Raw genomic sequence first — 22,917 nt, forward strand, 5'->3', positions numbered from 1 at the left:
TGAGATAATTTTTCAACATAAATAAGGTATGAGACAGAACTGCCAGTAATGGATATATGAATGACTAAATGAATTTATTTACTTATGAATAAATTAAAAGGAACAGGTAACAATTGCTATGTTACAAAAAATGAGGGGAAAACATGGGAGAAAACAAATTCTCAATAGAAAAATAAAAAAACAAATTATCGACACAGTGAATTTTACATTTTTTAAGTATCTGATCCATGGTCATTTATAGAAACGTTATTAGGAGTATTATAAAATACTTAAATCTATAAAAATTAGGTCTCTCAATCACAACATCATAATTTTCTTTTTGTAAGCTCTATCCCCAGCATGGGGCTTGAAATCACGGCCCTGAGATCAAGAGTCACCTGCTCCATCGACTGAGCCAGCCAGGCGCACCATAACATCATGAATTTCTACTAACAATTCACTCTAGTAAACATGATTATTCTAATAGTCTACTGGTAACAAAATGTTACCAATTGGACACATGAGAAATGACACAAAATTTTTATTCTTAGAGCATCAGGTAAAAACAGAAATGCTCAGGAAAATAATGTATCCAATGGACCAACTACTTAACTCTAATTTATTTAAGCTGCCCAACAGGCTTCTGATAATGAATGTGGACTTTATCAACACTTCAAAACACAAGAAATATGCACAGTGCCTTGCCCATATAATACTCAACAGATGTTCATTAAATGATGAAATTCACTGTCATTAACATATGTGGTTCCATAAGAAGATGAGTCAATTAAGAACCGGCCATATCTTATATACTTCACATATTTATAAAAATTAGATTCACCAAATTCATGAATCAGTCTTCTTACAAATTTAGGCTTATTTAAATCTGAAATAACTCCTTTTATGTATACAGTGACTATGAAGCCATAGCAATATAAACTTTCAATCTAAATTAACTTTATTTTACTAAATGTAAGAACAAATTATTTCTTGATGGAGATTTCTGCTTTAAACACAAAAGCCAAAAACTATAGCCATCATTTAAAAAAAAAAAAAAAGCTTTCAGAATAAACAAGATCTACTATAATACAAAAGTGTTTGAAAATACTTTGAACATACAGCTCTACTGCAGCTAAAAGTTGTAATACGTCTCCTCCATTCATGTAATAGAGATAGAAGAGAAGGTCTTCTCCATATCGGCCAAGTTTTATTGCAGCCAGCTGGAAAAGAGAAATCAATTATTCTGAAATGTAAAAAACATTTGAAAACCCTAACATTGCTATCACTTTAGTAAAAATAACAAAATAAACAGAAACTCTCTTCTCTGTAGCAGATAACTGGTATTACATGATTTCACAGGTAGTTAGAATTCTAAGGGAGAGTTTTATCATTTAAGTAATTATTAAACAATAATCATTTCTGGTACATGTAATTATATATTAATAACATAAAAGGCTATATAAAAACTTCTAAGCAAGACCAAATGCTGTTTTACTCGAGGGTTTATTAATACCCAACACAGTAACAACAGTAGAATATGATGCTCATAGATGCTGGACTTATATTCAAGTCTTGCCTCCAATATTTACTAATATGACCCATGTCCAGTTATTTAAGGTTTCTGAACCTCTACATAAAATACAGAAATGAGGCCTACAAGGTTACTAAGAACGTAAATGAAATTGATAAAGTGCCTATCTATGAATGCACCTTCAAGAGGGCCTGATACATAGGAAACCTGTAAGCAATGTTAGCTCAATCCATCTCTGACAGTGATTCACAAATCAATTGGGTATGTATTTTTACCAAATCAAATATGGTAAATACTCAAGTCATAAAGGAATAGCTCTTTATTTTCTTTACATGGATGACTAAAAGATGACTGACTCACATGTCCCTCCATAAAGCAGAAACACTGCCAACCAAACTATAAAACACTAACTTTAATAGACTCAAATTCTTGTATTAGGAAAAACCTTTATTAAAAAGCTCACCAAAATGAAAAAACTTTTATCTCTATACCTAATCCTGCATCTAAATGTTTATTTAACTGTTATACATTCTTGGAATATAATTTTTCTCGCCATTCATATTATCCCCATTCAAGCAGCAGTTTTTAATGTGACAGATTCTCTCAAATCAGTATTTCTTAAATTACCAGAAGAAAAGGCTCTGGAACCCTTAGGTAATTGGAGCAAAAAAGCCCTATATGATGGAGATGGCAGAAAAATCACACAATCCACAAACAGAAAAAAATAGCTCTATCTCATACTTCTTATCTTCCATCTATTCAAGTATTGAGACATATTGAGAAGTATCTCTTTACTTGCCTGTCCACAAAATCAACATTCATTTGACCACACAACTGCATGGTACACACACAGAACACTATCATTTTAATATACATACTTCTATATAACACTTTATATTTATATATAAATATATAATGCAATACATATGTAGAACACATAATTTTTCATAGACCATATCCTTGCTTCCTCAACGCCAAAATCTAGGGATACAATTTCTAACAGAAATGAACATTTTAGTTCTTTCCCCTCAACAATAGTATCATTTTATTTTTCGATTTAACAAAAAAAAAAACTACAATCTGTTAAATTACTTTATAACTAGAATTTTAGGTAATTAAAAAATTTGTAAAAGCCCAATGTGACAGCTTTTAAATATACATACTGTTCCACTGAAAATACTATCTGTAATATTTGTAAAAATACATTTCCTATTGATATAAGGGTATAAAATGAGAATATCAGAAAGAAATTTATCAAATTCTCCCAAAATAGTTTATTCTCATCAACAGGTTTTATTCTCATCAACCAAGATTTTAGGTTATGGTTAAAACATGTTAATAAGAACTCTAAGAAATACTTGACCAGACCTACGACTGTTTTGCTTTTAAAACATATTCTTTGAATATAACCCAGGATTCTCACGGAAACATTAAAATAAACAAAAATAGAAATAAAATTGTTATAATTGAATTGACAACATGAAAGCGTACCCCTGAGACTTCTGCTAATTATTTCAAAAAACTGTCTGAGCTGAAAAACAGTGCCTGAAAAATAAGATACATTCATGCTGACTGAGGAGAATAATAAACTACACTCACCTTATCCCTAATGTGAATGTTCGTTAAGTACTCTGATGGAACATGGAAGTCTGGATAATAAAATGAAAAAAGCCTTATTAACTGATTCTCAGTTTAAAAAATATTTTTAAAAGGTCTGAACACAAACAGATTCTCCTACCTATGTCTTGAGGTCGACAAGGTGAAGATGCCCAGGGTGATGCAAATTTGGGGTAGAGATTTCTGAATAAGAGGGAAAAAAAAAAAACCCACTCTGAAGTCCAAAGTAGAATCAAAGATTTCTAATTTTATTTCAGGAAATCAAGAAAAGTGACTTCAAAAGTAAAATGAGTATCTTCACTTCTAAGCTCTTTTATGTGTTTACTATGATTTACACAGCAGAAAAATGAAACGAGGTTAAATAGCTGTATTTATATTAAGTATATATATTAAGTTACAAGTTATATATTCACATATATATGTAACTTCAACTCAGAATGCTTTCATTAATACGATGTCCCCAAATAAAATTACTTTCCAATTTTTATGGCCAGAAAAAAAAATCAGTAATTATTAAAAGCAAAAGTTCAAATTCATCAAATATGTACTCAGTACCTATTATATGCCTGACACTGTTCTAAGTGCTTGAGATACATCAGCGAACAAAACAAAGATAACGGACAACATGAAACTTACTTTCTGATTGAGGATGATGGATTAGACAGAGGTAGACAAAAACAATTTGCATAATAAGTAATATTCCATGTTGGTGGAGGGGTAAAGAGGGGAGATTAGTTGCATTAAATTAGGTAGTTAGGTTAGGTCCCATTTAGAAGATCAGATGTGAACAAAGATGTGAAAGATGTGAGGGAGTTAGTCATATTTATGATCTGGCAGAAGACTATTCTAGTCTGAGGGAACTGCTAGAGCAAACTAAGCAACTTAGCAAACTAAGGTGGGTATATGACTGACATGTCTGAGTTACAGCAAAGCCAGTGAAGGCCAGTGAAGCTGAAACAGTGAACAAAGGGAGAAGCTGTTGAGGTGGCGGCAGGAGAGACATAGATCATGCCTGTGGAGATGTCTAGGCCTGTGAGGGTTTTAGGTTTTTATCATAAGGAAACCGCAAACCCTTACCAGGCACTGAGCAGAGGATTAACTTATTCAGAAAAGATTGTCCTGGCTGCTACTTAAAGAAGAGACTGTAAGGGGCACGGAGAGAATCAGGGACACCTGGGGATTGCCTAATGGGTAATCCAGGAAAGAGGGGATGGGGATTCAAACCAGGGTGCCAGAGTTAAAAGCAGTGAGAAACATGCAGCAATGAACCCACTATGTCAGACGTTGCTGAAAGGCCAAGGAGGATAAGTTCCTACAAGCAACCACTGAATTTGATGATCTCAATGAGAGCAGTTTTAGTGAAAGGGTGGGGCAAAATCCTAACTGAAATGGGTTTAACAGAGAATGGGAGAAGATAAATGGGAGATACAAAGATGGCTCTTTTAAAGATGGCTCTTTTAAAGAGTTTTGCTCTTCAAAAAGTAAGAATGAAGAAATAAGGGCAGTAACTTACGTAAGTTAGACAAAAAGAACGTATTTTATTAACACAGAGGAAGTAACAGCATTACTTGTATGTTGATGGAAATGATTTTCAACAATGTGCAAACAAAACTGTTATGTCTTTAGGTTTTTAAGAGAGATTTTAAGTAGAAAGCATGGATCAACAGGGTGAAAGACAAGAATAAGGTGGGTGCAAATGGCAGCAGATACTTAGATCTGGAGATAGGACTATGCTGACATTCTCTTCTGATTACTTCCAGCTTTCTTAGGAAAGTAGAAATAAAAAAACAAGGTCTTGGTCTTAATACTACACCTGAAACTAATATTACACTGTATGTTAACTAACTGGAATTTTTTTTTTTAATGTTTTATTTCTAGGAGAGAGAGAGAGAGAGGGAGTCACAGACTGAAACAGGCTCCAGGCTCTGAGCTGGCAGTCAGCACAGAGCCCAGTGCAGGGCTTGAACTCACAAACCATGAGATCATGACCTGAGCCAAAGTCGGACGCTTAACCGACTAAGCCACCCAGGCGCCCCAACTAGAATTTAAATAAAAACTCGGGAGGGGCTCCTGGGTGGCTCAGTCAGTTAAGCGTCCGACTTTGGCTCAGGTCATGATCTCATGGTTTGTGAGTTCAAGCCCTGCACTGGGCTCTGTGCTGACAGCTTAGAGTCTGGCACCTGCTTCAGATTCCATGTCTCATCCCTCTCTGTCCTTCCCCAACTTATTTGTTCTCTCTCTCTCTCTCAAAAATAAATAAACATCAAAAGAAATTTTTAACAAAGATAAGAACTTGGGGGGAAAAAAAAGCAAGGTCTCCTTCGAAGAGTAAGGACTGGGAAAAAGATCTTTAGATGTTAGGAGAAACGAGTGTGAAATAGTTGTATACGAAAGCAAAAGAAGGAAGGGACCAGGCACACCACTTATGATTATGGGTGGCAGAATTATGGGCCCACTTTTGGGGTTCCTGGAAGTGAGGACTAGGCAGTGAAATTGTGTGTTTTTCTCTAACAGGCTCAGTAGCACAAATCAAGAATGGAATAACTGAAGTATTACCAGGGTTGTAGTTTTTGCCATGAAATCATAACAAAGCAAAAGAGGGGCAAAGTAGTCAAGGGTGTATGTAAAAAAGCCATTACAAGTGACTAAAGAATTTAACTGGGTAAGAAGGAAGTGAATTCTTCTCAGGGGAAGAAAAGTGAAAAGGTAGAAGAAATCAATAGACTGAAGATCCCAACGAATCAAATGATTATTGGAATCAGTACTTGAGGCAGAAAGATGGAAAACAGGAAATGGCATGGGAGCAGAGACTTAAAATTATAGGGAAACTGAAGTGACTGATAATGACAAGGTCAAAGGGTGACCTTGTGAGTAACTGAGATATGGTGGAGGGTAAGACTTCTGGAGGTGAGAAACTCAAGGAGCCAAGGTTTCAGGATTTTGGAAGGATCATATATGTGTATTCTGAAACTGCCAAATTATAAAGGAATGATACTGTCAAGTGACAGGAGCTCCCATGAAAGGGATTGATCCAGAGTCAAGAGAGAATAGCAACAAATGGCTGCAAGTAATACAATATGATCACATGAAATTAAATAAACTGGAAATCCACAAAGAAGTATTACACACAAATGTGGAAGAAAAGGAAAAAAACTTACTCAGGAGAGTTCAGATTGAGGCCTAATGTTGTTAAGTCACTTCCTAATGCAAGATGTACCATTCCTGGGTCTGTTTCTGCCGCCCTGATAAATGTTAACAGGCCAATCATTCCAAATTGGTCCGTCACCATCCCTTGAGGAATGTTAGTAACCCGACCTGGATAAGAAGAACATAGTAATTTTATCTCTAAGGAAAAAGTACAGAAATGAATTCTATAATATCTTTGACATATTTTATAGAGTCCCACCATCAGGTAACACCTGGATCCCTTTTTTCTGCTGGTTATTATTTTGTGTTGTTGAACTTTTATCTCCAGGGAATTTGGGTCCATCTGTACTTGAAGTTGTCTTGCCAGATGTATTCAAATTCTAACATGGAAAAAATTAATGTGACATTAAAATTTGTTAAGTGTAAAAATTTCAAGTATACATATTAGTTACCTTTCTATTCATTCTTTATTATATTTAAATTGGTAGTGTATTATTACCTGTTTTTCAAGTTCTACATGAAACTTTGTTTCCAGAACTGTCCCATGATTAACAAATAAACACTGTATTTTACACATTTAAGTATTTAAAGGACAAAAAATATATGAAAGATATTCTTATATATCTCAGATCTTCAGTCACAGAAAAATAATCTTTATCTCAGAACTATATGCTTTGGGATATACTTCAAGTTTCACTCAACATTTTAATTTAGAAGAGAAAATATTACAGTACATTGCCTATAATAATATCACCATAGAAACCTCCAGGATAAGCTAGAATATATAAACTTTAAAAATTCATATTTAATTCTTACCCAATAATCTTCTTTATCAATTATTTTAACAATATATACAAACTCCCATCACAAAAAAAAAGGTATTTTCAGTGAAATGTGGAAGAAATAAACACATTTGTTAAGTCAGAAAGAGGAAGCTGAGTTGGCTGAATCAACACAGGAATAAAAATGTGTATAAAGATTCTTCAAGGAGAAAACTTACTCAAGAAAAACACAGCTCCTTAGAAGGCTATAATATCAAACTTCATGGGATCCAGCTGACAGGGACTACAATAAAAGTCTAAATTAACTCTGAGAAGTTCAACAGAAATTTGCAAACCTATATGAAATAGGAAAAAAATAGGCTATCTTCTAAGTTATAAAGGTTTTCCACATTCTTCAGAAGTTAGATTACAGATATTCAAGATAAATAATTTTGTAACAGTATTTAGTAAGCCCTTAATATAGTCTACGAAACTGTTAATACAAGAGAAGTCTGAAGGGAAAAAACTACATCACTCACATACATAATTCTCAGTTACTTACAGATTTACTGTCATCATTACTTGACGTTGGATCTTTATAGCTGGAACCAGGTAATGCTGGAAAATCTTCATTGTGTATTGAGAAGTCCTGGGATTGCTCATTTGCTGGTTTTGTTACCATTCCAACTATGTAATGAAAATAATCCAGAGAATCGTAATTCATATTTATGCTATTTTACTACAAATTATAAAAAAACTGTTTCCTCATAATAATGTACCAAAAGAACTTTTTATTACACTATGAAAGCACACTTCAAAAAATTAGTATTCAGGATCATAATGAAGAACTAAACTTTTATATACTGAATAATAACTCCATATACAAAATAATACAAGGGAAATAAGTGGTAATCCTATAATTCTAAATCTAATGTCATATACAGATGCTTAAAAACATAATTTGATATTGGTAATAGTTATTAAAATTTCTGGTTTAAAGCTTGATTTAAATATTTGACTAGCTATTATAAACACCAGTTAATTGTCAAATACAAATGAACAAAATAAATTTTAAAAGAACATGTCAGTATTCTACTTGAAAGTGACTTACAGAGTGAGCAAATTGCAATCAAATATAAAACAACTCCATATTATTTCAGATTTTCTTGGACTCCATGTAATAGATGTAAAACATGCAAGAACTGGGAAGTAATCCTCCCACTATACTTGGCATTAGTCAGGCCCTTATTGGAGAACAATATCCAGTTTGGGGCTCCACAATTCAAGAACGATATGGAGAAACTAGAGTTGGTCCAAGGAGAGCAACGGGAATGATTAAAGGGATGAAAAAATGGACCTATGAGGAAAGGTTAAAAACATTAGAGTCTGAACTGAGAATCAAGTAGCTAGGTACTCAACTTCCAGGGCAGATCATTTTGTTGTTGTTGTTATTTTTGGAAGACTAATTTGGAAACTTTAGAATACTAACAGTATATTTTTCCCTTCTCCACATACTGTTAATTTGTATTCATATTCTGAAAGACACAGAAATCCTTCTTGGCTGAAAATGGGGAAAACTGCTATCTTAGAAAAGTTATGAACTAAGTTCATTGTTTCTGCTACTGATCTCTATCAGATTCTCCCAAAAGGGAACTATGTGCAATGGATAAAGAAAATACGGCTACATTCCTGTTACATAATTTTCATGTCAAAATTGTTACTGCACACATTTCATTCCCCTCCATTTCATTCAGCCAAATCTCTTAATTATTAGAGACCGTGAGAAATGTTTTAATTGTGACCAAGAGTCTACATCAACTATCCATGATCCCATGAGGAGTGGTTTTCAACAGAAGGTAATTTTGTCTCCCATGGGACATTTGTCAATGTCTAGAGACACCTACGGCTGTCAAAATGATTAGGGGGGTGGGGGGACGGACCGGGACTGGGAGGTACAATTGGCATCAAGTAGGTAGAGGCCAGGGATGTTGCTATACATTCTCTAATGCAACCAAACAGTCCCCCCACTTACAATGAATTATCTGACCCAAATGTCAGTAGTGTGGAAGGTGAAAATGTGGCTTAGGAAAAATATTCAATGTATGTTCAGTCATTATTAATCACTAGGAATGCAGGAATGTGTTCTTTAAAAAAATGTGTGATGACTTAAAAAGAGAAAAGGCACCTTAATCATTACGGTATACTTAAGGCAGAAATGCCAGAAGAAGACCTCTGAATACCAATGAAGATTTCCTTTTGGACGTCTATACAAACTGTTTTCCCACCTAATTTTGCTATCATGGTATTCTGGAAGGAAAGTGTACTTTACATATATCAACTCTGACAAAATTATGCTACTCTTATTAGGAAACGTGTGTGTGTGTGTGTGTGTGTGTGTGTGTGTGTGTACATGTAGATACACGTACACGTGAACATGCACTATGTGTAGAAATGTGTATGTCCGGGTGTTGTGTGTGCACAATGGAAAGTTCACATTAGCCATCATTAAAAAGCTTAATTACCATAAGGAGCTCTTCCAGCCAAGGGGTTTATTAATGGAGTTGGGTTACCACTTCCTTCTCTTCTGTTTCGGTCTGCTAATGCTGGAAAATCTGAAAGGTCCAATCCTGTCACATTTTCGCTTCCATCTAAATAATGAGAAAGAATATTATTGACTCTACATTTTATTTTATTTTAAATAAGCTCTATACCCAACACGGGGCTTGAACTCAGGACCCAGAGATCAAGAGTCATATACTCTACTGACTGAGCCAGCCAGGCACCCTGATTGTACAAACATTTTAAAGGGAATATTAAAGACCAACCATAATGTAATCTGAAAGGAGAGTACCTTCTTCCTTAAGACACAGCATTGTACTAGGTATGTATAGGCGTACATTAAACCCTTGTGGACTTACTTCATGCAAAAGAATTTCATGAATAATTCAGCAAAGCAACATGTAGCTAGCATAATAAAAATCCCAAGTCCTAGAGACTTAAGATAGACAATAAGGAGTTAATGTGGTACGTTTATTTACCCTGTGAAGGATGGTACTCTAAAGTTATAGCCTATTAGCTAACAAGAGAGAGATTGTTGTGATATAACTGTTCTTTTCATTATATCCAAAAGCAGAGGTAGTATCTGGATTCTTGGAGCTTTAGTTACACACAGGTTTGATAATGACAGTGCCTCTTTCAAATGACCAGACTCATATCTAAACACAGGCAGTGGGAGCAGAAACTCTAAGGACTTCTGTCCTGTGATCTACTTGTCCCATACACAAATGTGTATGCATACACACGTACATGCATACGAATGTGCGTGTGTGTGTATGTTTTTGCAGCTGGGGAGTATAGTAAGGTGGAGTAGATACAATTTAAGTAGGGTTCCCATGTCTGTCAAGAGTTTGGGAAGCATGGGAATATGCTGCAAAGCCCAGAAGTTTATATTACCTATTACACAGTAGGCGCTCAATAAATATATTAAATAAATAAAATTAATTTTTGTTCACTTTAAATGAAAAAGATCAGCTTGAAATTTAACCTAAGATTTCTACTTTTGCTTATTTTTTAAAGACCTTATTTTCAAGTAATCTATACACCTATCATGGAGCTCAAACTCACAACCCCAGGATTAAGACTTGCATGCTCCACTACATGAGCCAGCCAGGATTCCCTCTATGTCCCCTTAATTTTTTCTCAACTTTTATTATTCTATTATTCTTACAATCTTATATGCTTAATTTTTGAAGAATTTAATTTTCTCCCTGAGGTTTAGCCTGAACTACAGGTTTTTTAAAAAGTCTTTGTTTCATCTAATGTTTTAATGTTTTATTGCATTTTCAATTTATTTGTTTTTCAGTTAATTTTGAATTTTTCTCCAAGTTTCATAATTTAAAAAATCTCAGAAACTATCTCAAGATAACTTTGTTGATAAAAAAAAATACACTCTATTAATATTCCAAGTCAGGTTATTATGTAAAATTATGAAGACTAAATGATAAAATCATATCCATTGCTTCTAAACCAACTGCAGTTTATTAATTTTTAATTTTAAAAAGATACTACATAAAGAAAACAACAGGATAATTTATAGTGTTTCAATCTAAAAAAGTAATGTTTCTTTAATTATTTGATTAAAGTTACATAGTTATAAATTAACTACATACTTTGCATATATATTAACTTTTAATATACATCTTCAGGTCCTCTTAAAATGGAATTTTAAATTGCCATGTTATCTGAAAGCTTTAATCTAAAAAAATACTTAATAAATTCCCAAATTCAGATTTTTAGATGAAGACTTAGAGACTATTTTCCTCAAAATAGTTAAAATTTAGTTAAAACTGAATTTTAAAAGTTTTTAAAAAATTTATGGGAGTGTATAAAACCATAATTCAGAATATTAGATGGCATTGTCAAACACACTGTTACTTTATGGTCCACTTAGGAAAAAAAAATAATTTGCCAATTAAACTATGATATATAGTCTGATTTCAGAGATAATAAAGTATGAAAAAATGTGCATTTCAGAAACAATGGAAATATGGTACTTCATATCATTTTAACATCTTGAACATAAAAGTATAATTTTTAACTGCTAAAATTTGGAATTTAAAGTCTAGTCTGACCAATCTCTACTGCTAAAGACATAAAAACCACATAAAATTAAAAGCTCTTAGTCACAAATGACATTTCATTACTAAATCTTGTCTGATGCTTCCACATATGCTTCATTTCACTGATTATTCTTTCCCTTCCACTTCTTTCATATATATTTCTCTCTGAACGATCAATTCATTTTTGCTCCTATGACCGTAATAACATCCTTTATTTCTTTTCTCAGGAAAGGGTCTGGAGGCAAGGATGGAAGAGGGTGAAATCTGAAGCGGAATAGTAATAAAGCCTCCTGTTCTCTTCTCTCTGAAGCAGTTGATAAAAGAAAGAAACCAACAGACTGCAGGATTTCAAAATCAGAATTCTAGGTCATTTAATTCTGAATTTTACATATAAAACTGGATTAAAAAATCTAAGGGTTAAATGCCAAAATGAGTATTATTAAAATTATTAAGAAAAAGTTGTTAAGTGCTCCAATATAATTTTAAAGTTTTCTTCATTCTGGGTCTCTACAGCCAGAATGTCATACCACTCAACCTAAATTAGACTGTAGTGACAGGACTGAGGATAGGAAATGCTCTTGACATAAAAGAAATTCTGAGGCATAAATATAGACTAGGGTAATGTTTAGGGGTTTTCTCTAGGTGTTAAGGAAATAATTCTGAAGTTATAACACTATGCTGTTACCATATCAAGTGAAAAAATACATTTAAATATCTCTCAACTGTTCACTGGAATTAAACCCTATCTATTCCTGTCAAATTCTCACTAAATTAAATTCTACCAGTTTAACACAAAAATCCTATTAATATTTTAAGACCAGTACGTTGAATTGCTTTATATTTCAAAGATCTACCATATTTTTTATAGGGTACTACCTCCAGAATAAGCTTACCTGTTCCATTAAAAATGTTACTTGATAAGGAGTTATTCATTCCAAATGCCTGATTCCTGTTCATTCCAAATCCAGACATACTGGGTACATAGAAAATAATTTTAGATATACAGTAAGAACACTAACTTCCAGATGAAGAAAAACAGAAGTGTATACTTTTGATCTCCTCATATAAAACAACAATGTTTAAAAACAAACACTAGTTTTATTTTTCTGAGTTTAACCTTTATTTGAAAATGTTCCTGAAGTCCTTTCATGAATAATTTGGAACCAAAATGTCTTAAGCAGATGAATTAAAAAACAAAAAGCAAAGAATGCATACATAAGTCTGAAGGAAAACAGAGATTAATGGCAATATTTGGTGTACTTGGTGAAACAACTTACTGGATACACTGGTAGAAGTAACTAATCTCAAAAACATGCAGTATATCATATAACTATTGTTCCTGAACACTTGTTCTCCTTCCACTACTGGTAAAGCGTGCTATTATTACTTTCCATAAAAGATCTTCTTTCATACAACAGTCTGTCCCAACTAGAATATAAACTCCTCATGGACAGGGTCTGTGTCATAGTCCTCTCTGCATCCTCTGCCTTTAGTGTTCAGGAGGATACAACAGGCACTCAGTAAATGTTTCGTTTACCTGAATTAAGTGATGCTTTTCTTTAACTGAATTCAGTGTTCTAAAACACATCATTCTTATCTAAATATAGTTTATCTTTCCGCTACTTAAAAGAAAAACCAAATCTCTCCATAGTGCCCTCCATTCTAAGTTAATGCACAGCTGGTACTTGGTAAATAGTTACAAACGCCTCCATTTTTTGCACAAGCCTAATCAGGAGAAAACAAAAAACAAGTCTGAACTTAAAGCAAGGCCAGAAGTAATTAAGGATGTCAAAAAGAGCTGTTAATGCAAATTCTATAATGAAAGTAGGCATCTTTACCATCAAATAATCTGGTAAAAGTGTATAATCTGGTAAAAGACAGTGTATCAGTGTTATGAGTAGGGTTAAACTAAAGATGACAGGGCTTTTTGTTTTTGTTTTTTCACCTAAATCTGTAAAACTAACTATGGCCAAACAGTTTTTCACAAAATCTGGAGCTGATCAAACAATACTCTAGAGAAGGAAAGCCATTAAAAATACTTGTTTCATAGCAGTGAGCAATGCTGGTGACCTAGGTACCTTCAAACATTGAATAAGTACTAAAGGATGAAAACATTCTGTAACAAATACAATTTACTAATAGTAATAAGCAGGGTTTTAGAAACCCATGTTTCATTGACAATTTATAAGCAATGTATTTTTAAAAAACAATTAAAATGTGAAAAAATATGGAAAGGCAAAAATATAAATACACATTCAATGAACAATACTGTAAGAAAAGATGTGATAAAGCCCAAGAAGGGTACGATTAGGAAGCTATCAAGGAAATAATTTTGATAACCCTTTACAAACTGTAATATTTTAAAGAAAATAAAACTATTAATACTCATAATTCTAAATAAAAGAACTGGAGTTTATGGGATAAAGACCAAACAGGAAATATGCTAATGACCTATTTTAATCTAGATTTTACAAGTAACAGATAAAAGAAAGTGAATTAAATGGGTAAGATGACAGCAAATAGGTGAAGATCCTTCTTCTTCCCAGAGTTCCCCATTTAAAAAAAAATTGGCAGACTTAAATTCTATTTTTGCAAGATACAAAGCCTTATACGTAGTCATCACTCTCATATAAATTATCTGAACAGCTTAAATATCCTAACAAAACGGACAATTGGTCTTCATGTCATTATTATTTGCATAGTAAACATATCAAAACGGACTGTGCAAAAAGGTGTGTAAAGTACACAGCTCATCTTGTTTTAAATCCCAGGACATGACACTATTTTCAAATATTATAGATGTAGTCTTAAAACGTCTCTGGTCACTAAGTCTCTAAACCATAAAACTGAATTTCAGTTGAAAAGGTACTGAACCAAAGCATAAGTGAAGCAAGGCAGTTAAGAGTCAAACATATCGCTGGTACTATTCATAAGTCACATTAAATGGCCAGCCTCATTTAATAGAGGAAGGACCCATCAACAAAAATTTGCCTGGTGGCATCTTAAGAACAATTCTTCTCTAACAACAACAAAAAGCTTTAATGTGCTTTCTAAAATCAAACTGATTTTCAAAAGATCATGCCTTTAGTTTGGGGAGGTTAAAGTTGTAATGTGTAACAGAAAGAATCTTTGGTCATAAAAATATGATGAAACATACTTATGAGACAGAAGCCAAGACTCAAGAAACAGAATGTTGAATATGAAAAGGCAAATCTGAAAATACCCAGAAAGACAATTATACACATTATCAATAAACATCTTACCTGTTCACAGTAAAAGGCTGTCGAGAAGGCTGCTGCTTTGGCATACATATTATGCTTGGCGAGCTTCTGTTGGGGCTACCTAACCCTGAACTGCTCATGCTATTTGTCCTGCTAGGAATTCCAATGCCCTGACCAACCTGGGAGTGGTTCATCATATTCCTAGGATTCATAGGCAAAATACCCCTGAAAAAGAAGTCCATTATACTAAATAAGCTCTCTACAATCACTCATTAAAATTCTCTGTAAACAATCAATCAGCCTAACCCCAGAACCTCAAATATACTTTCAAATTACACTGCTAATTTTCATTAATTTAATTCTTTTGTCTGGTCATTCTAGCTCTTTGAAGAGTCAAACCAACAAGAAATTGGGTAGATTACAGCAGAATTAATGTAAGGTGATATTTAAGATGAGAAAATTATTGGTGTGACTATGATATAAAATAATATAAATGTATTTCACACATATATTTAAAATAAGTTCATTCCAAATGTATGCCATTCTGTCTTCTTCATGCTAATACGCATCATCTAAGTAATCTTGTTTTATTTTACTCACTAGAACAATGAATGTGTGCTGAGGGAGCAATAATCAGAATTATCTGAGAAATGATCTTAAACTGCACTTCCTCTTTTGAGGAAGAGACTAGACTTCTGAAAAAGTTCCCCAGGTGGTGATTCACCCTTGATACCCACCCAGCTGACAACCAGTATGCTAGATGCAGGATAAAAACATCTTACACTATACTTATCAATTCGTAGTGAAATAAAATGAGCATATAGGGTATATACTTTCTTTTCCTCAGTGAAAGGCACTGAACCAGAAAAATCAAATAATTAGTTATCTGATTAAAAACTAAAAAGTCTGCTTACTCTACAAAGATACATCTTGAGAAAGATTCTGGTCCATCAATAAATACCTGCTTGGAGATGGAGGCGTGTGCAGTGACATTGTTGGTACCCCTGTTGTTGGCGTGACGTGGCTCGGTAACTGAGTGCCTTGTGATAAGCTGCGATTTAACTGAGGGGTATTGTTGCTCATCCCCCTCATTGGAAGGCCTAGTGCACCTATTAAAAAAATTCAGAAGAAGGAAATTCATTGCCATTAGGAATGAAATTGTTATCCATCTTCTGGAGTTGGCAATTTAAAACATTTTTAAATGGCCTAACATGTAATATAATATGCAAATTTTAAATGGATAGATTCAATTCTCTCCAAATGGAATCTGATTTTTAACAAAAATGTTCGAGTCTGAAATTTAATATTATGAATGGATACTGCCTTCATAGTTCTATCTTCTTTTCATATTTCTATTTTACAATAGACTACATCTGCCAATGGTTTTAACAAATTACTTAGGTTTCAATAAAAATACTTGTACAAATATGGCTTTAAGAAATTTGCAGTTTTATGTTTTTATGTTTTAAATCAAAACTGAGGTACACATTTAATCCCACTTTGCTGATGTAGCGTGAATTTTTATATGATCCTTTTAAAATGCATTTAAGAAATCTCTGCTATTTATACATACGTACTTCTCAACAATACAATTTTTACAAATCCAACATAAAATGTCAACAACTGTTTAAAAAAAAAAAAAACTCAAGCTGATATAACTATAAGAGACAAGAACTTAAAAGTTTCCTAAATACAATGACCTTCTATGTGATTATCTAGTTCTTCTGGGGCCAGATGAAAGGATGGATGTATTCCAACAGGTACATTTTACAGACCACTGAAATTTTACCATTCAGATACAAAACACAGAAAAAATTAACTGAGATAAACTTATTTCAAAAAAAATTATGACAGATTTCCTAACTTCTGTTAATGTGAAATATAAATTATTAATTTCTTAACGATTCAAAATATCAGGGATATCGAATATTCTAGATATTTAGATTCTCTGCCCTTTCACCTCTCAGAGTAAAGATGTCCAGCTGTCACCAGTTATCACATCTACCCATAAATGCTTCCATCTTCCTGACCCACACTTTTTGGTGCTTTCTATTCTAGTCAGCTGTTAAATTGCCTGTCAGTCAACTAAACTTACTATGAACTGGAAGTTAAATAAAAGCGATAAGATGGAGAAAACTAATGAATACACAGATTGCTTTAGTGCTAGGGATTTAAAATGACTCTTTTCTTCCCTTTTAGGTCTAATTTCAGGAGCAAGAAGTTCAAGGATTTGAATACTTTGAAATTATACCCTCCAAAAAAGTGGAGTAAATATATTTTCTGAAAGTCTTACTTCAAACTTCAAGTACTTTTGCGAAATTTACCTCTGGCATAACAATGTAGTATTTTCTATCCCAAGGATACCAGTGGATCACAAAGAGTTCACTGGAATCAGTACCTGGCTTATAGCTTAACTTTGCTTCTCAAGTGAATGAAGCCAATAAATCCAAGTCAATATATTCTATGTGCACGCTTTTCAGACAGGTTCCATGAGGACCAGAGGTTTGTTCTGTATTTCTTTAAATGGCATGAAGGAAACTAACTGGCCTAGATTATATGTTGGTGTAGTTCACCATATGTATGTCTGGTCACTGAAAGTTTTGTGCCCATTAATATACTGCTAGCTGCAGACACTTTCTCTGGATCAGCCAAAATAAGGAAAAACAAGAGATTAAAAATCAGCCATATAAGATTTCTTTAGAAGAAATCAGTCTTTTCCTTCTCCTAAGCCACTCTAGTTTCCTTCTAGGCCCTCTAGATGCTCCCATAATGAACCACCGAAGTGATACTTTTCATATAACTCATTCAACAAACATTTACTGAGTGCCTCCTATGTGCCAAGCACTGTGCTAGCTGCTGGGGATACAGCAGTGAACAAGATAGAAAAGGTTCCTACCCTTAGGGAGTTTACATCCTTCTCCCCAAATATGCTGCCCTAAAGTCAGCAATAGCTGCGAATTAACAGTGTTTCACACAATCACTGCCCACCAAGAAATATACAATTTTAGAGCCCAAAGGGACCTTAAAGATCACCTAGGCCAATGTTCACATTTTACAGATGAGGAATCTGAGCCTCAGATGAGTTAACTGACTTCTCCAAGGTAACACAAAGAAGCAAGACTAGAATTTAGATCTCTTAACTCCAAGTGTTCTTCATGGAAGCCCTATGGGAGCCCAATATAACAGTTAACATCCCTTGTGAGTGTCTAGCAATTTGTGACACCTCTATTTTGTTTTCTCTTGCCTCCCTTGCCCCCCAAAATATATACATCTCTTCAAATTTTTTCTAAATCTCCATCTCTTGTTCTCCCCCTCCCCCATTTTCTTTCTGTCTTCTCTGTACCTATGAAGTTTTCGTTCTTCTAATTTTACTTTCCCTTTCCTTTTCACTCTTATGCATTCAGCACTATAAACATACACTTTCTAAAAATCAAGTACCCTTTGGCTCTTTTCTAATAATCAATATACCTTACTAAAGATCTGTTTATTTCAATCCTTCATATTAGGAAAATCTGTAATTTAGGAAATACCTTAGAGACTACAGATTATCTGAACATCAGCAAAAAACTTCTGGAGACAGAAACAAGAATGGATATGGTAATTTATTTAGTCAATTAGGGATTGGCACAAGAGTTCATTCATAGGGCTGAGAATGAAGAAAGACAGTATAACATAAACTCAAAGATTAGTGTTTACTTTTTTTCCTTTTCCTTTAACACTCTTGATTTCAAAAAACAGCTAATAAGTTCAAACAGTCTGAGATGCATTTTGCTGAACTAGGTAGGTATGAAAGAAAAGGGAAGAGTGCATCAATTTCAAACTGGATCATCAAGCTTTGAATAACTTAATAATCAAGCTACTTCAAATTCAATTAAAACAGAGAGAGTATTACTGAATAAGAACATACAAAGATTTATTTTTAGGAAGCAAAACATACTGAGTCATTAAATTTGAGTTACTTGAGCCAATTACAACTGGGTAAGGTCAAAGAGGGAAAACTTTACTCTTTTAGTGATATAATTAGAAATAATCACAAAAAAAACCTCTAAAATATTATACCAAGAAGATGTAGAAGCTAAAAGAAAAACATGGGATGGAAAAAAGACCTCATAAAAAATCTGGTGTACAGTAACTAAACAGGTAAAAAATATAATTAAGAATAAAAGAATGAACAAAAAATTTAAAAGTAGTTAAAAAGGTTATGGTTCTGAAACAATTTTTCTTTAGGAGAAATATATGAACATACTCCAAGTAGACTCCTACCTCTAATTTGACAGGGTGCTAAACAGAGAATTGATGAATGATGAACTGAAATCTTTATTGATCATTTGTCAGAAATCCAAAAGAATAGGATTTAATCAATGTTTCTATGAATTATTTCCACTGCACAAACTGGTTAACAGCACATCCCTTATTCAATCTTTTGCTAAAAACAAATATTAATAATATAAGAAAAAAATCTAGTCATAGCAACCAAACCCTTGAATAGTCACACTTAAATGAAATCTCCAAATATCTTTATTAAGGAAAGGGTAGAAAATCCATTACTTGATGCAAGAGGGCTTACTGTGCCCCCTTTTGCATTTCCAAAGCAACTACCTTCTCCTAGGAACTCACTGTCCTACTCACACTAACAATGAATAACCACTTTCTAATCTCCAATTTGTCCTCAGATCTTCATACCTCCAAAAATCTGCCTGCACTTCGCTGATTAATCTTCCCTGTAGCATTGATCTGTTATACATTTTCCTTCTTTAAAATCAAAAGATTTTAGACATAGAAAAGTCTCCAGAGATCATCTAAATTACAGATAAAGAACATTAGGAATTAAGTTACCTGCCCAAGATCACAAATAATGAAAAAGATAAATAATGATCCAATTTTCCTGACTCTTATTTTCAATCCCTTTTTTCAAGCAATCCTTTTCCACTTCTTATAGTAGTTGCTAACTTTTACATCACCTGGGGAACTTTAATATCTGGGTCCCATGCCCAGAAATTGTCACTAAAGTCTGAATCCAGGCAATTCATGGCCAGTGAGATTTAAAAACTTCGCCAGGTGTTTTTAGGGACACAGCCATACAATACTATACCGTTCTATAGTTTTAATCCAATCAGTTTAGTCTTTAAATTCCGTCATGACCCAAAAGATTCTTCTAATCTTTGCTTCCCCAAGCCCAGCTTTATGGAGATATAACTAATATGTAACTCCTCCATTCTTAATATTTTACCCCAATATATACTCTTTTTACATAATATATTTTACTTACATCTTCCTTCCTTTCCCTGGTCCCCTCTCCAAACCTGCCCTTGCACTTTTATTCATATCCATCTCCAAACCTAGAATACTTTCCCTTCTCTTATTCTATAGAAATGCAAAAAAAAAAAAAAGTTTTTTTAATGTCAGGGTCCAAGTGTTTACACAAGGAATACATACAGTGTGCTCTGATGTATTTGGGAGGGACCACTAACTCAGATGTGAACGTAAAATGGATTTGGAATCAGAAAACGTTTTCTGGAGGAGACAGTACATGAATTAAAATAATGAAAGAGATCTAGTTCAGGTATTTGGTGGTGGTGGTGATGTGTCAGGTAGGTAAAAACATTGTAACAGTTCAGTATGAGAAAACAACAAGATTATGAAAAGAAGACAAGTGATATACCTGGAGGAGGAATGGGTTTGTTTCTGGGTACTAAGCATGTATGAAACAAGAAAGAAACATGAATGGAGTTAACTAGCTTCAAAATCCTCAACTATGAGAAGTTGATGCTATGCTGGAACCAGCTGAGAGTACCTGACAACATTTGGCTTACTCCTCCTCAACCTAAGTTTCCACTACATTTCATGACAGCCATTCACAAAGTAATGCATGTGTCAAACTTTAGAAATCTTTGGTCTTTCTCTTTCACATCCTATTATCACAAAATCATATTTAGCTCTACCTCCAAAATATCCCAAATCTTACCACCTCCTAAGACTCCACCCTCAGCTCAAGCCTATTTTCCCTTTTTTCAAAAAAAATTTTTAGTTTTTTAAAATTTATTTTTGAAACATACACAGACAGAACATGAGCGGGGGAGGGGCAGACAGAGAGGGAGACACAGAATCTGAAACAGGCTCCAGGCTCTGAGCTGCCAGCACAGAACCCAATGTGGGGCTCAAACCCATGAACTGCAAGATCAAGACCTGAGCCGAAGTCGGACGCTTAACTGACTGAGTCACCCCAGGCGCCCCTCAAGCCTATTTTCCTGCCTGGAATACTGTAGCAGTAGCACTGTCTTTCTCATTCTTTTTTTTTTTTTTAAATGTTTTATTTATTTCTAGGAGAGAGAGACAGCGTGAGCAGGGGAGGGTCAGAGAGAGAGAGACACACACTGAAACAGGCTTCATGCTCTGAGCTGGCAGTCAGCAAAGAGCCCGACGCAGGGCTCGAACCCACGAACTGCGAGATCATGACCTAAGCGAAAGTCGGAAACTCGGACTCTTAACCGACTAAGCCACCCAGGCGCCCCTGTCTTTCTCATTCTTAACCATTTGGCCTTCTCCACTCAGTTCCTTTGCTACAAAGTGATTTTTTAAAAATGACACTGTATCATAAAATCCTTCCATTAAACTTAGAATAAATCCAAATTATTTATTAAATTTTTACAAGATTCCATGATCTGACACCTGCTACTCTATTAATCTTCTTTCTTTGCTCATTACACTGGCCCTCTCACTTACTTTAACTCATTAAATTCATTCTTACATTCTCATCAGGATCCATTTGCTGTCGTCTGTAACTGAAAAGCTCTCCCCCAGATCTTTCCAAAGATTTCCCTTTTTCAACATTCAGGTTTCCATTAAAATATCACCTCCTCAGAGATAACCTCTTTGCCTGCCCCATGTAAAATAGAAATCCCATTCCTCATCCTTTAATCTGACTTAATTATTATAGTACTTACTACAAGAATCATATTATTTCCTAGTTGTCTGCACGATTATTCTTTCCTCATTAAAATATAAGCTCCATGCGGGGCACCAAGGTGGCTCAGTTTGTTAAGCGTCCAACTTCGGCTCAGGTCATGATCTCTGGGTTTGTGAGTTTGAGCCCTGTGTCAGGCTCTATGCTGACAGCTCAGAACCTGTAGCTTGCTTCAGATACTGTGTCTTCCTGTCTCTCTGCCCCTTCCCCACTTGGGTTCTGTCTGTTTCTCTTTCTCTCTCAAAACTAAATAAACATAAAAAATTAAAAAATATATATATAAGCTCCATGAAAACAAGATCATTGTTATTTGCCATACTCTTACATCCTGGAATAATATTTTGCCCACGGTAGAAGCAGCCAAATACTGCCATAATGCCCTGGTCAGCAAACTCTTTAAATCTGTAGATTTAACATTTTTTGTTTCTATTATGTGCTAACAGCCCACTATCTAGGGTCATGACATTCAGTAAGTAATACATAACATCCAGGTTTCAAAGGAACTTCTGTTCTCAACTCATGTTCACGTAGTTACGCTTACTAAGTAATATAATCTTGGCTCTATACTACTTACTGCCTGTAAAACCTTGGGCAAATCCCTGAACCTCTCTTGGGATAGTTGTGAAGATGAAATGAGTTAATTCATATAAAGTACTTAAAATAGGACCTGACACATAGTAAATATGTAGTAAGTATTAACTTTGGGGGGAGGGGGAGGGGGGAGGCGGGATGTGAAACATGCCTATGCAAAGAAGTCAAAAGGTCGTCCTAAAGGTGAAAATAAACTTAGTCTAATGGTTTTCACAAAATCATTGTTTTCTGCAAGAAAACTGTATGCTTATGTTCTTGACCAGTAAAGATCTTACGATATATCCCACAAAACTGGAAAGATTGTACTTTTTGAATGAAATCAATGTAACAGCCTAAAAGGTTTCTTGCCTTGATAAACTAGACTACCCCCAAATCTATCCCATGCTATAGGTGTTGCTCCCACTGCTAGAACAAACTTACTCACAGTCTTACTAAGGCCATTGTTAAACATGACTTCACTTGTAAATCTTTTCCTGATCATTCTCCA

General features: G+C 34.2%; 1 protein-coding gene across 6 annotated transcripts in view; it reads right to left on the minus strand.

Moving 5' to 3' along the window:
* CNOT2 (CCR4-NOT transcription complex subunit 2) overlaps nucleotides 1-22,917 on the minus strand; it is a 130,115-nt gene that overhangs the window by 8,339 nt on the left and 98,859 nt on the right. For 5 of the 6 annotated variants that reach the window (XM_077775280.1, XM_077775281.1, XM_077775282.1 and 2 more), the window contains 10 exons: nucleotides 15,837-15,984; nucleotides 14,918-15,100; nucleotides 12,548-12,627; nucleotides 9,558-9,683; nucleotides 7,598-7,722; nucleotides 6,534-6,654; nucleotides 6,286-6,442; nucleotides 3,249-3,310; nucleotides 3,110-3,159; nucleotides 1,099-1,199 (listed from right to left, as the gene is read on the minus strand). In XM_077775280.1, the coding sequence (XP_077631406.1) occupies nucleotides 1,099-1,199; nucleotides 3,110-3,159; nucleotides 3,249-3,310; nucleotides 6,286-6,442; nucleotides 6,534-6,654; nucleotides 7,598-7,722; nucleotides 9,558-9,683; nucleotides 12,548-12,627; nucleotides 14,918-15,100; nucleotides 15,837-15,984 (1,153 nt within the window). The remainder of the gene's footprint in view (nucleotides 1-1,098; nucleotides 1,200-3,109; nucleotides 3,160-3,248; nucleotides 3,311-6,285; nucleotides 6,443-6,533; nucleotides 6,655-7,597; nucleotides 7,723-9,557; nucleotides 9,684-12,547; nucleotides 12,628-14,917; nucleotides 15,101-15,836; nucleotides 15,985-22,917) is intronic. The other variant, XM_077775284.1, reaches the window with a different exon arrangement.

The sequence above is a fragment of the Crocuta crocuta genome, unplaced genomic scaffold (assembly GCF_008692635.1).
Source record: "Crocuta crocuta isolate KB4526 unplaced genomic scaffold, BGI_CrCroc_1.0 scaffold97, whole genome shotgun sequence".
In the NCBI taxonomy this organism is placed as follows: domain Eukaryota; kingdom Metazoa; phylum Chordata; class Mammalia; order Carnivora; family Hyaenidae; genus Crocuta; species Crocuta crocuta.